Genomic DNA, 15,265 nt, shown 5'->3' on the forward strand with positions numbered 1-15,265 from the left:
TGCTAGTCACTGAGTCACACGCAACAGTACAAACTACTGAGAGATAAACATGACAACATACACACTCTGGTCTGTCTAGCCACTCAGAGCGCACACCTGGCTTACTGATACCGGGTTGAAACTGAGAAAAGAGATATTACAAAAATGTAACGTAAAGTGTTAATTGTTAAGTCAATTTCACTTGGACATTATACTGATTTACAGATTATAAAAGGGGGTGGGGGTCTGTGGGGGTCGATAATTCCATAACCTTTCATGTCCAATCCAAGGAACCAATCTTTATGAACACAATATCCTCTAGTATGAAAGACCATACGCTCAACAAAGTGAAACATGGGTCATTTTTTGTAGCGTTGAATGAGTGAACTGCTTGGATCTCAATATTAAGGTAAAGACCGCATTTAGTGTGGTTGGCCATGGTGAGCAAGGCAGTGATACAAGTCATTGATATCATGTGCACTGATTTGTGTATGGATTAATATAGCGATTGGTTCATAAGCTAGTGGTCTCACTATTACAGTGAGAGCAGTATTGGTTTAGGTTTATCAGTCAACAGCAACATGACCATCATATCTTCCATTCTCACCCACATGATTGGGCAATCTTGACCTTATTCTAAACCTTTAACCATTTAAGGCATTTACTTGAAGGCATTTATTTTACATCTTGAGAATCAGAAGTATTCTGAAACACTGGAATGCTTTCTAAGAATCCAACAGCGGTCATCTGACCAAGCCTCCCCACGACATTTATGCCCAAACCACGGGATAGTTCCAAACAATTCCATTTCAACTCCAGTTTATTCACAACTTGGGTTTGGATTTTTAGGTGGAAACATCCAATTCTTAGAGCTATTTTCAATTTCAGAAATTCTATGCCTCATTCAATGACTGTTTCATCTGGACCAGGACTGGTATTGACCCAACTCTGGCTGAAGAAGTAACCATGCCACTGGTAATAACCATGTAATAACCATATTGTTATAGATGCAGTACTTGGTAATATCTATGTTATAATGTTGCACAGTATACCGAAACTTTTCGATACCAAAACAATATGTACAGTTAGGTACTATAATTTTTGTTACGTTTGGTACTTCTGTCAAATGTGTCTTACGTGATTGAGAGGATCAAGTCTGTATCAGCATAGCCTCTTTATAGCGCCAAGAGCAAAGAGCCTAGTCCACTTAGTCATTCATTGCTAGAGCTGTCTGAGCTGCATTAGCTCCCCAGTCCCCACTCACGCTGCACAGAAGTTAACACACTTGAATAATGCAACACGGCATGTAGAAATGTTGAAACTTTTCATTACTGTTCACAAAACAATGTCAATACAGGCTTGACACTTTTACAATGCAAGACGAAACCGGTAGCTTCCAGCTTTAATTGTAGGCTAACTTTCCTTGCTAGCTTACAGCTGAATTCACAATCCTAGTACTTTGTTTGTGATAATATGCAAACCATAACACAAAATATGCTAATTTAAAAGCTCACAGGCACCAAAAATGTTACTTATTCACATTGTCTCCCATGCCACCAAAACATCATTCACTTCTTCGTCTTCCTTTGCCTCCCGTCTGGTTTCCACTAGATTCCCGAGTCACAAAGTCAGATTCCACAGCCACATTCTGCCATGCAAATTAAGCAAATAACGTCACTCATTTCTTAAAGAGACAGTGCACACTTTTCGAAAAGAACAGATTGCTTCTTCCATGCAAATGTTGTTAATAAGTACAATAAAAGAATACAGTATGTTCTCTTAGCAGTTTCCAATAAAATAAGTCCTAAAGTTTATCTGTCTAGATCAAGTGCCATTTTGTGACTTTAGCAATTTTTTTTTTTTTTGTGGTATATTTTTGGTATCATTTTGGTAATAAGTATCGTGATGGTATCGAGTATTGTGATACTAAACCTGGTATCGGTATCGAATGAAAAATGCTGATATTGTGACAAAACTATTATGTTATTAGCCATGTGGTCCCTACCTGCGTCGGGGGACAGGTATGTGGGAGGAGGGGTGGGAATTTCTCTCCTCAGGTGGCACTTGATGTCCGGTTTCCTGGAAACCATCGGGCACCAGCGGATTCCTCACTTTCGAGTGCATGTGTCTGTCCGGCTTCTGCCCGTTCAGGATCAGGCAGTGAGTGGGACTGCCGTTAGTAAGGACCCCAGTCAGACCACTGTTCCTCTCATCTGCCTCGCCACCACAACCCATCTGAAGGATGAAGAACAGTACACACACAGCAGAGAAATAGTTGCAGTCTCAGAACTGTTATGATGGTGCTTTTTAGTCCACATAGTCCACATTGTTATTTATTTATTTTTATTTCACCTTTATTTAACCAAGTAGGCCAGTTGAGAACAAGTTCTCATTTACAACTGCGACCTGGCCAAGATAAAGCAAAGCAGTGCGACAAAAACAACAACACAGAGTTACACATAAACAAACATACAGTCAATAACGCAATAGAAAAATCTATGTACAGTGTGTGCAAATGTAGAAGATTAGGGAGGTAAGGCAATAAATAGGCCATAGAGGCCTATTTATTAATAATTACAATTTAGCATTAACACTGGAGTGATAGATGTGCAGATGATGACGCGCAAGTAGAGATACTGGGGTGCAAAAGCAAGAAGATAAATAACAATATGGGGATGAAGTAGTTGGGTGTGCTATTTACAGATTGGCTGTGTACAGGTACAGTGATCGGTAAGCTGCTCTGACAGCTGGTGCTTAAAGTTAGAGAGGAAGATAGTCTCCAGCTTCAGTGATTTTTGCAGTTCGTTCCAGTCATTGGCAGCAGAGAACTGGAAGGAAGGCGGCCAAAGGAAGTGTTGGCTTTGGGGATGACCAGTGAAATATACCTGCTGGAGCGTGCTACGGGTGGGTGTTGCTATGGTGACCAGTGAGCTGAGATAAGGCAGGAATTTACCTAGCGAAGACTTATAGATGACCTGGAGCCAGTGGGTTTGGCGACGAATATGTAGCAAGGGCCAGCCGACGAGAGCATACAGGTCGCAGTGGTGGGTAGTATATGGGGCTTTGGTGACAAAACGGATGGCACTGTGATAGACTACATCCAATTTGCTGAGTAGAGTGTTGGAGGCTATTTTGTAAATGACATCGCCAAAGTCAAGGATCGGTAGGATAGTCATTACGAGGGTATGTTTGAGGGCATCTAGCTTAGATTGTAGGACAGCCGGGGTGATTGTAGGACGGCATATCCCAGTTTAGGTCACCTAACAGTACGAACTCTGAAGATAGATGGGGGGCAATCAATTCACATATGGTGTTCAAGGTACAGCTGGGGGTTGAGGGGGGTATATAATAAGCGGCAACAGTGAGAGACTTGTTTCTGGAAAGGTGGATTTTTAAAAGATTTTTAAAAGACCTGGATAGTATGACAGAACTCTGCAGGCTATGTCTGCAGTAGATTGCAACTCCGCCCCCTTTGTCAGTTCTATCTTGTCGGAAAATGTTGTAGTTGGGGATGGAATTTTCAGGATTTTTGGTGGCCTTCCTAAGCCAGGATTCAGACTCGGCTAGGACATCAGGGTTGGCGGAGTGTGCTAAAGCAGTGAATAAAACAAACTTGGGGAGGAGGCTTCGGATGTTAACATGCATGAAACCATGGCTTTTACAGTTACAGAAGTCAACAAATGAGAGCGCCTGGGGAATAGGAGTGGTGCTGGGGCTGCAGGGCCTGGGTTAACCTCTACATCCCCAGAGGGACAGAGGAGGAGTAGGGTAAGGGTATGGCTAAAGGCTATAAGAACTGGTCATCTAGTGCGTTCGGAACAGAGAGTAAAAGGAGCAGGTTTCTGGGCGTAGAAGAATAGATTCAAGGCATAATGTACAGACAAGGGCGTGAGTACAGTGGAGGTAAACCTAGGCATTGAGTGACGATGAGAGAGGTTTTATCTCTAGAGGCACCAGTTAAGCCAGGTGAGGTCACCGCATGTGTGGGGGGTGGGACAAAAGGGTTATCTAAGGCATAATGGGCAGGGCTGGGGGCTCTACAGTGAAATAAGGCAATAATCACTAAGCAAAACAGCAATAGACAAGGCATATTGACATTAGGGAGAGGCATGTGTAGCCGAGTGATCATAGGGTCCAATGAGTAGCAATAGGTGAGTCAGGGAGACGATTCAGTAGTTGCTACTATGCTAGGCGAGCTGGAGACACAGCGATTCAGACAACTAGCGGGCCAGGGCTAGCAGATGGGCCTTTGGCGATGTCGCAACGGAAGAGCCTGTTGGAACCACCACGGGCGATTACGTCGGCAGACCAGTCGTGATGGATCGGCGGGGCTCTGTGTCGGCAGTAAAGTGTCCAGGCCAATTAGCAAAAGAGGTATTGTAGCCCAAGAATTAGCTGGTGGACCTCTTTGGCAAGCCGGGAGATGGGCCTAGCTCGAGGCTAGCTCAAGGCTAACTGGCGCTTGCTTCAGGACAGAGACGTTAGCCAGGAGTAGCCACTCGGATTGCAGCTAGCTAGCTGCGATGATCCGGTGTAAAGGTTCAGAGCTTGCGGTAGGAATCCGGAGATGTGGTAGAGAAAAAGCAGTCCGATATGCTCTGAGTTGATATCGCGCTGTGCAGACTGGCAGGTATTGACCGAGCTGGGGCTGGCTGATGTCCGAGTTAACGGTGAAGACCGCTAGCAGTGGCTAACTGACTACTAGCTAGTACCTAGTTAGCTGGCTAGCTTCTGATGGGTGTTCCAGTTCTAAAGTATAAAAATAGCCGATCCGTACCACATTGGGTGAGGTGGGTTGCAGGAGAGTATATTCAGTCCGTAGATGGGAAGTGAGATTAAAATATATACGAAATATTTACTAGAAAAAAAAGCGAGGAAAACGATATTTACACGGGACAGGACGGGACAAGACAAAACACACGTCCGACTGCTACACCATCTTTGAGAATGGTCGTGACAGTTTTAGGCCCAATCTACCTCTTTATTTTGGCTACATTGTTGGGAAAGAGATGTTGTTTAGAGATTTTGTGTCCAAAGAAATAGAAGCTGTGTCAGTTACACTAAATCATGTCCAACCATTAGGAGGCACTGACCACTAGAATCTATAGCCTATTGTTTAAAGTAGGGTTCCCCAACTGGCAGCCACATGTGATTTTATTTTGCCCCCCTAGTTTTCTGAGCAAAAATGTATAATTAATGACCAACTTCTTGTAGCATTCACTAATAATGACCAACGTCTTGTAGCATTCACTAATATTGACCAACTTCTTGCAGCGTTCACTAATAATGACCAACTTCTTGTAGCATTCACTAATAATGACCAACTTCTTGCAGCATTCACTGATAATGACCAACTTCTTGTAGCATTCACTAATAATGTCCAGCTTCTTGTAGCATTCACTAATAATTACCAACTTCTTGCAGCAGGCATTACATAATGACCAACATCTTGTAGCATTCACTAATAATTACCAAATTCTTGTAACATTCACTAATAATGACCAACTTCTTGCAGCATTCACTGATAATGACCAACTTCTTGTAGCGTTCACTAATAATGACCAACTTCTTGCAGCATTCACTGATAATGACCAACTTCTTGCAGCATTCACTAATAATGGCCAACTTCTTGCAGCATTCACTAATAATGACCAACATCTTGTAGCATTCACTAATAATGACCAATGTCTTGTAGCATTCACTAATTATGACCAACGTCTTTTGGCATTCACTAATAATGACCAACTTCTTGCAGCGTTCACTAATAATGACCAACGTCTTGTAGCATTCACTAATAATGACCAACTTCTTGCAGCATTCACTAATAATGACCAACTTCTTGCAACATTCACTAATAATCACGGTCTTGTAGCATTCAATACTAATGACCAACTTTTTGCAGCATTCACTAATAATGACCAACTTCTTGCAGCATTCACTAATAATCACAGTCTTGTTGCGATCAATAATAATGACCAACTTCTTGCAGCATTCACTAATAATGACCAACGTCTTGCAGCATTCACTAATAATGACCAACTTCTTGCAGCGTTCACTAATAATGACCAACTTCTTGTAGCATTCACTAATAATGACCAACTTCTTGCAACATTCACTAATAATCACCGTCTTGTCGCATTCACTAATAATGACCAACTTCTTGCAGCATTCACTAATAATGACCAACATCTTGCAGCATTCACCAATAATGACCAACTTCTTGTAGCATTCACTAATAATGACCAACTTCTTGTAGCATTCACTAATAATGACCAACTTCTTGCAACATTCACTAATAATCACCGTCTTGTAGCATTCACTAATAATGACCAACATCTTGCAGCATTCACTAATAATCACCGTCTTGTAGCATTCACTAATAATGACCAATGTCTTGTAGCATTCACTAATTATGACCAACGTCTTTTGGCATTCACTAATAATGACCAACTTCTTGCAGCGTTCACTAATAATGACCAACGTCTTGTAGCATTCACTAATAATGACCAACTTCTTGCAGCATTCACTAATAATGACCAACTTCTTGCAACATTCACTAATAATCACGGTCTTGTAGCATTCAATACTAATGACCAACTTTTTGCAGCATTCACTAATAATGACCAACTTCTTGCAGCATTCACTAATAATCACAGTCTTGTTGCGATCAATAATAATGACCAACTTCTTGCAGCATTCACTAATAATGACCAACGTCTTGCAGCATTCACTAATAATGACCAACTTCTTGCAGCGTTCACTAATAATGACCAACTTCTTGTAGCATTCACTAATAATGACCAACTTCTTGCATAATTCACTAATAATCACCGTCTTGTAGCATTCACTAATAATGACCAACATCTTGCAGAATTCACTAATAATGACCAACATCTTGCAGCATTCACCAATAATGACCAACTTCTTGTAGCATTCACTAATAATGACCAACTTCTTGTAGCATTCACTAATAATGACCAACTTCTTGCAACATTCACTAATAATCACCATCTTGTAGCATTCACTAATAATGACCAACATCTTGCAGCATTCACTAATAATCACCGTCTTGTAGCATTCACTAATAATGACCAACTTCTTGTAGCATTCACTAATAATGACCAACTTCTTGCAACATTCACTAATAATCACCGTCTTGTAGCATTCACTAATAATGACCAACATCTTGCAGCATTCACTAATAATCACCGTCTTGTAGCATTCACTAATAATGACCAATGTCTTGTAGCATTCACTAATTATGACCAACGTCTTTTGGCATTCACTAATAATGACCAACTTCTTGCAGCGTTCACTAATAATGACCAACGTCTTGTAGCATTCACTAATAATGACCAACTTCTTGCAGCATTCACTAATAATGACCAACTTCTTGCAACATTCACTAATAATCACGGTCTTGTAGCATTCAATACTAATGACCAACTTTTTGCAGCATTCACTAATAATGACCAACTTCTTGCAGCATTCACTAATAATCACAGTCTTGTTGCGATCAATAATAATGACCAACTTCTTGCAGCATTCACTAATAATGACCAACGTCTTGCAGCATTCACTAATAATGACCAACTTCTTGCAGCGTTCACTAATAATGACCAACTTCTTGTAGCATTCACTAATAATGACCAACTTCTTGCATAATTCACTAATAATCACCGTCTTGTAGCATTCACTAATAATGACCAACATCTTGCAGAATTCACTAATAATGACCAACATCTTGCAGCATTCACCAATAATGACCAACTTCTTGTAGCATTCACTAATAATGACCAACTTCTTGTAGCATTCACTAATAATGACCAACTTCTTGCAACATTCACTAATAATCACCATCTTGTAGCATTCACTAATAATGACCAACATCTTGCAGCATTCACTAATAATCACCGTCTTGTAGCATTCACTAATAATGACCAACTTCTTGTAGCATTCACTAATAATGACCAACTTCTTGTAGCATTCACTAATAATGACCAACTTCTTGTAGCATTCACTAATAATGACCAACTTCTTGTAGCATTCAATACTTATGACCAACTTCTTGTAGCATTCACTAATAATGACCAAAAATCAGGCATTATATAAAATTAACACAGGTCTCATAAACAATCTCTCAAGCACAAGCCCACGTGCTAGTCAGTAGCCAGCTAATCTTTATAATTAAAGTCTAGCCAACTTGGATCTATTTGCTAGCTAACAAGTTAGAACAGTTGACTTGTTATGAACACACCCTTCTGACCGTCTCCAACAGTATGCTAGCTTGTCCACTTTGTTCAGATGTTGAAATCAAGTGGCCTACCTTATTTATCAGAATGAGAACGAGTTGTTAATTCCTTACATAATATTTTTTTATGCTCATTGCACATTTATAAAACACAGACTAGACAGCTAGCATAACAGTCTGTGGCTAAAATGCTTCTAGTGGTACCCGTGCGCGACAGAAACTGAGCATTAATTTTCCAGAATCAATGTTCCTTGATACTCCAGTTTTAATAGGGTCTGCTCTTTGTGCAATTTGAGGAGTTGAGACATATAAAGGGTTCCCATCTATTACAGTAAAACCACCCAAGAAATATATTTTGGGGAAAACAGCTAACTTTCTGCATTTCAACACATTTTGACATGGGGCAGAGATAAAAATGTGAAGTTTTAAAGCTAATTTCCTAGAATTCTACACATTTTGCCATTGGGTAGAGAGGAAAGATCATTTGCACTATTTCACAATATGGTGGGGTAAAAATCGGTATATTGCTTGTATGAATGTAAGCATGTTCATGTCATCCAATACATGTTCATGTCATCACCAATCAACTTCATTACAAATGACTTTGACCCACCACCGATTTCTCTATGCTAGCTATGCTACCAGATATACGAATGGGAGTTAGCATTTAGCAGTCCAGTCACTTCTTCTAAACCTGAAAATGGACTACTTCTAAATGTTATGCAGTGAAAACAGCCAAATGTATTTCAATCGGACTTTGGTAACCACATTGTGGGCCTGTTACAATGCATCAATCATGACGGTTTTGACGAATATCATCTTTGTTAGATCAGATTTGTTGACTGTGCGCCAATCCAGCATCCTTCTTCTATCCCCCATGGTCTGCGTTCCATTGACCTCTTTACCACATCTATTACAACACAGAAAAGCTGTTTTTAACATATTTATTTACTATTTTTTGGAAGGAATACTATTTCACTCATTAACTAGGTTTCCATCCAATTGGCAACAGATTTTCATGTGAATATTCAAAAATGTGCATAAAGAAAATATGCACATTTTCCCACTAGTGGTGTGTTTCCACCTAATGGACTTGTTCGCAGATAAAAAAATATATATATACTTATCCGCTTTAGTTTTCATGTACCTAATAAAAATCTCAAGTTCAATGTGTTTCCAACACATTTTCAACTCTACCGATAGTTTTGCAACAACAACTGTTTCGTTAAAAATAGCAAATGTGCTTACTCTAGTCTTGGCACGTGCATTCTAACCAAAAGCTTGCAGATACAGTGCGAGAAGCTGTGCTGGTAGGCTAATCTCCATGATGAGGTTATTATGGATAGCAGTGAGAACATTTTTATTTGTCAAACGGCAGTCAAGCATCGATCATCATGCCACCAAAATAAGACTGTGAAGTTCATCATAACTTATTTAATCTGTAGCCTAATAAACTGCATGGTTTCCCGAGTGATATTGGGAGGACCACAATCCATACCATCGCATGACTCCAAGTTTACTTTGATATCATGATTATTATATAAATAGTTGCGCATAAAGGCCTTTCCAACAATTTTACCGACACAACAAGATCCCACCATGTTGAACTAATAAATTATCTGTCAGCATCTCGAAAATTGTACTACCTATCGAAACTACCTGTTTCCATCACAGCTGTCGTGATTTTTTTTATACGGTATGACTTTACTCGCATTAAAACTGTGGATGGAAACGTAGTTAGTGTAATTAATTATACTGTGCTTAATGCTCTAGCTTAGCTAATGAACTACCTATGTTGGTTGCGTCGTGCATGACCAGAATGACACGTCGATGAACCACTGAAGGCACACCCCATTTCTGTTGGAAAATTGAGGATGAGGAGTTGGACAGTTTTTCGTGTCCTAACGACTGTTAAAGCTAATTTCCTACAATTCTACACATTTTTGCCATTGCTTACCCTGTTGGGGATAGGGGGCAGTATTTGCACGGCCGGATAAAAAACGTACCCGATTTAATCTGGTTACTACTCCTGCCCAGTAACTAGAATATGCATATAATTATTGGCTTTGGATAGAAAACACCCTAAAGTTTCTAAAACTGTTTGAATGGTGTCTGTGAGTATAACAGAACTCATATGGCAGGCAAAAACCTGAGAAGATTCTGTACAGGAAGTGCCCTCTCTGACCATTCCTTGGGCTTCTTGGCTCTGTTTATTGAAAACTTAGGATCTTTGCTGTAACGTGACACTTCCTACGGCTCCCATAGGCTCTCAGAACCCGGGAAAAAGCTGAATGATGTAATTCCAGCCGCTGGCTGAAACACTTTAGCGCCTTTGGATAGTGGTCGATCAGAGGACCATCAGACTGAGGCTCGTGCACGAGGAGATGCCATGTTTTTATTTTCTCTCTCTTTGAACGTAAACACGCTTTCCCGGTCGGAATATTATCGCTTTTTTACGAGAAAAATTGCATAAAAATTGATTTTAAACAGCGGTTGACCTTCTTCGAAGTACGGTAATGGAATATTTAGACATTTTTTGTCACGAAACGCGTCGTGCGCGTCACCCTTCTTTATACTTCGGATAGTGTCTTGAACGCACGAACAAAACAGAGGATATTTGAACATAACTATGGATTATTTTGAACCAAACCAACATTTGTTATTGAAGTAGAAGTCCTGGGAGTGCATTCTGACGAAGAACAGCAAAGGTAATAACATTTTTCTTATAGTAAATCTGACTTTGGTGAGGGCTAAACTTGGTGGGTGTCTAAATAGCTAGCCCTGTGATGCCGGGCTATCTACTTAGAATATTGCAAAATGTGCTTTCCCCCGAAAAGCTATTTTAAAATCGGACATAGCGAGTGCATAGAGGAGTTCTGTATCCATAATTCCTAAAATAATTGTTATGTTTTTTTGTGAACATTTATCGTGAGTAATTTAGTAAATTCACCGGAAGTTTGCGGGGGGTATGCTAGTTCTGAACGTCACATGCTAATGTAAAAAGCTGGTTTTTGATATAAATATAAACTTGATTGAACAAAACATGCATGTATTGTATAACATAATGTCCTAGGTGTGTCATCTGATGAAGATCATCAAAGGTTAGTGCTGCATTTAGCTGTGGTTTGGGTTTATGTGACATTATATGCTAGCTTGAAAAATGGGTGTCTGATTATTTCTGGCTGGGTACTCTGCTGACATAATCTAATGTTTTGCTTTCGTTGTAAAGCCTTTTTGAAATCGGACAGTGTGGTTAGATTAACGAGAGTCTTGTCTTTAAAATGGTGTAAAATAGTCATATGTTTGAGAAATTGAAGTAATAGCATTTCTAAGGTATTTGAATAACGCGCCACAGGATTCCACTGGCTGTTACGTAGGTGGGACGAAATATATGTGAGTATAACAGAACTCATTTGGCAGGCCAAAACCTGAGAAGATTCCAAACAGGAAGCGCTCTCTCTGACTATTTCTTGGCCTTCTTGATCATCTCTATCCAAAACAGGGGATCTCTGGCATAACGTGACATTTTCTAACACTCCCATAGGCTCTCAGAAGGCGCCAGAACGGTGAATGATGACTTTGCAGGCCATGGCTGAAAAACAGTAGCGCATTTGGATAGTGGTCGATCTGAGAACAATGAGACTGGGGCGCTCGTGCACGAGACTCCACAATGTTTACATTTTCAGTCTTTGAACGAAAACAACGACTCCCGGTCGGAATATTATTATTATGATTTTAAACAGCATTTGGCATGCTTCGAAGTACGGTAATGGAATATTTTTTTATTTTTTGTCACGAAACGCGCCGGGCGGGTCACCCTTCTTTACCCTTCGGATAGTGTCTTGAACGCACGAACAAAACGCCGCTATTTGGATATAACTGTGGATTATTTGGAACCAAACCAACATTTGTTATTGAAGTAGAAGTCCTGGGAGTGCATTCTGACAAAGAACAGCAAAGGTAATCCAATTTTTCTTATAGTAAATCTGAGTTTGGTGAGGGCCAAACTTGGTGGGTGTCAAAATAGCTAGCCTGTGATGGCCGGGCTATCTACTCAGAATATTGCAAAATGTGCTTTCACCGAAAAGCTATTTTAAAATCGGACATAGCGATTGCATAAAGGAGTTCTGTATCTATAATTCTTAAAATAATTGTTATGTTTTTTGTGAACGTTTATCGTGAGTAATTTAGTAAATTCACCGGAAGTGTTCGGTGGGAATGCTAGTCACATGCTAATGTAAAAAGCTGGTTTTTGATATAAATATGAACTTGATTGAACAAAACATGCATGTATTGTATAACATAATGTCCTAGGAGTGTCATCTGATGAAGATCATCAAAGGTTAGTGCTGCATTTAGCTGTGGTTTTGGTTTTTGTGACATTATATGCTAGCTTGAAAAATGGGTGTCTGATTATTTCTGGCTGGGTACTCTGCTGACATAATCTAATGTTTTGCTTTCGTTGTAAAGCCTTTTTGAAATCGGACAGTGTGGTTAGATTAACGAGAGTCTTGTCTTTAAAATGGTGTAAAATAGTCATATGTTTGAGAAATTGAAGTAATAGCATTTGTAAGGTATTTGAATATCGCGCTGTTGAGTAGGTGGGACGCAAGCGCAAGCGTCCCACCTAGCCCATAGAGGTTAATATTGGGACTTACATGTCCCCCAATCCCCCGTGGCAATTTCACCTACAGTGAAATGCTTTTATGAAATGATTATAACAGTGACCGCCGGTAATTTGACTGACCTAATCATTTCCAAATCATCTAAAAGTATCTTAAATTGATCGTGAAGCTCAAAAATGTAACAAGAAAAATTCCCATGACTTGAATGGGATTTGTGCCACAAACGCAAAAAATTTTAGCATGTGGAAACAGTGCTAGGGAAACTAAACCAAAGCATGGATTGCTGTCATATCTTGTCAATAGACTGCTTACAGGGTAAGGAAACCAATATGTTATTTTGTAATTCCGTTGAACAATCCCTTCACGGAGCACATTAACCCTCTGTAATCCTCCCGCTCACACATCGCCATCTGACAACACTTTGACAATAGGCTATAATACCAAACAAAGTGATAGCATGTAGGATGGCTAAACAAAAATGAAGGTTTCTCAAAAACGTTTAGGCATATGACATCCCCTAGATATTCATGGTAGGACATTGTCCACTCTCTAATATCTATATGTGGGTGTGTGAATGTCTTGAGACAATACAATATATCTGACATGCATTGTTGTTTAAAAAAATATATATATAATTTCAAGCAACACTTGAAGATAGTTTTTCTTCCCTTCAAAGCAGGGTCTTGGTCAATGATATAAACCATGGATTGCTAATGCTATATGTTGGACATTAAGAGGCTTTGAAGCCACCGGTCGGCCATATTGGCATTCCCCAGTAGGAGCAGTCCTCCATAAGATTTAATGCAATTCTACAGTATTTCAATTAAACTTTTCAAGATGAAAATTACAGGTATTTAAGTTTTTTTTGTAGTGGGGCAGTAACATTTGTAAGATCTAAAAATTATACTTTAAGGAAAATGTTTTTATATATTTTTCAAATATACATAAGGCTTCTGTAATATAATAAATATGGCAAAAAAGTAATGTAGATATTAATAAATGCAATTCTATAGCTTCCAAAATATTTGTTGCAATGGTGGGGTATGAAAATGTATGCACTCTATTGTAAGTCGCTCTGGTTAAGATCATCTGCTAAACGACTGAAATGTGAGGGAGTGAATAGACGGATTCAACACAGCGCCCCCAATCAGTCATCTAGTGTATATTATCTGAATCATTGGTCTCGATGCCTCCATGCTGAAATTCTGGCAGGCAAAGCGGTCGCTATGGGGGAGGGGAAATTAGTTTGGAGTCCCAGCCCTTTTTCCTTTAAACTTTGAACATGCAATGAGCCGCCATTTTAACAGATTATATTCGTCATACATACTAGTTGCATTTCGGGTATAATTAACTTGGGTTAGTCGTATAGCCTGCCTGACCTATATTTTCACTTTAAAAAGTAACCGATTCATGTCATTAGTAAAGTCAGAGCGGCTGGTTCTGTAGTTTGTTTCCCCGTGCACGCAACAGTAGGCTTTTAGGAGAAAAAAATGTCTAATGTGAAAACTCGATTGATGCATAATTGAATAGGGGGGAGATGAATAACACATTACACATTTGCTTTTAATCTAGCATGCAATGGATATGACAGTGTAATAGCACCTACTATTTTCCGGTGCGCGTATTTTTCTTTCCCTGACGACAGGTCATTCCCATTGAGGATAATGTCCTGGTTTGTACATTCTCTCAAAGTGCCATCGTCTAGCACGAATGTGCAGAAAACTGCTCCTGATGCGGGCCCGCTCCCGCACGCCAGAATGACACCGCTGTCAGTAGTGGTGACACTCATTTCGCTTCCCTTGGAACCCTCTGCATGCTGGTCAATACCGGCTTGTTTCGAAGCGCCCCCGACCAGTATTTCAGCCGGAGACATGTCAAGCAAACGTTTAGAATTCATCGTCTGACCGGAGTGGTGACTAAAGAAAGATTACCCGCTTTCTATACCTTTTCGTCCAGAAATTTGGAAGAAAATACATTCAGGCCTGTCTTGAGTGGATCCCCGTGTGTTACCACTATTCTAAGGTATGGACTTCTCCACCAGCCGAGACAACTTAAAAAGCCGACACAGTCAATTTGAAATATTAAAGATTGTTTAGCTTTTTTTCCTCAAAAAAATGCCACGCCCCCACTCCCCTGCGCGTGCAGCCAGGCGAGATTCACAAGGCACCGCCTTCAATTCACTGCTATTGGTCCGCTGCCATCGCAAGCCAGAAGCCAATGGGTAGTTTGGAATGTGTCACTCACTTTTTTTCTGTGCAGATTGTGGGGGTGTGTCGCTCCAGTTTGCCGGCCGGCCGGTGAAAAGGGAGAAATGAAAACAACAAGTAGCCAGCCTAGCCCTAGATTTACTGTGTGCTTCGCTAAAGTCGAAGCAGGAGGCCTATGTCTGTGCAGAGTGTAGCCTATGCAT

The 15,265-nt window shown here is 40.1% G+C and overlaps 1 protein-coding gene across 3 annotated transcripts in view; it reads right to left on the minus strand.

Annotated features, from left to right (window-relative positions):
* Nucleotides 1-15,002, minus strand: part of LOC106566587 (zinc finger protein 704) — a 116,012-nt gene extending 101,010 nt beyond the window's left edge. Inside the window, exons 1-2 of one of the 3 annotated variants that reach the window (XM_082959883.1) lie at nucleotides 14,800-15,002; nucleotides 1,985-2,214 (exon numbers count right to left, since the gene is read on the minus strand). In XM_082959883.1, the coding sequence (XP_082816009.1) occupies nucleotides 1,985-2,214 (230 nt within the window). In that variant the 5' untranslated portion in view covers nucleotides 14,800-15,002. Of the gene's footprint in view, nucleotides 1-1,984; nucleotides 2,215-14,461 lie in introns of all 3 variants that reach the window. The other 2 variants (XM_014134727.3, XM_082959882.1) reach the window with 2 other exon arrangements.
* Between the last annotated feature and the right edge of the window lie 263 nt (nucleotides 15,003-15,265).

The sequence above is a fragment of the Salmo salar genome, chromosome 13, assembly GCF_965601325.2.
Source record: "Salmo salar chromosome 13, fSalSal1, whole genome shotgun sequence".
Taxonomy (NCBI): domain Eukaryota; kingdom Metazoa; phylum Chordata; class Actinopteri; order Salmoniformes; family Salmonidae; genus Salmo; species Salmo salar.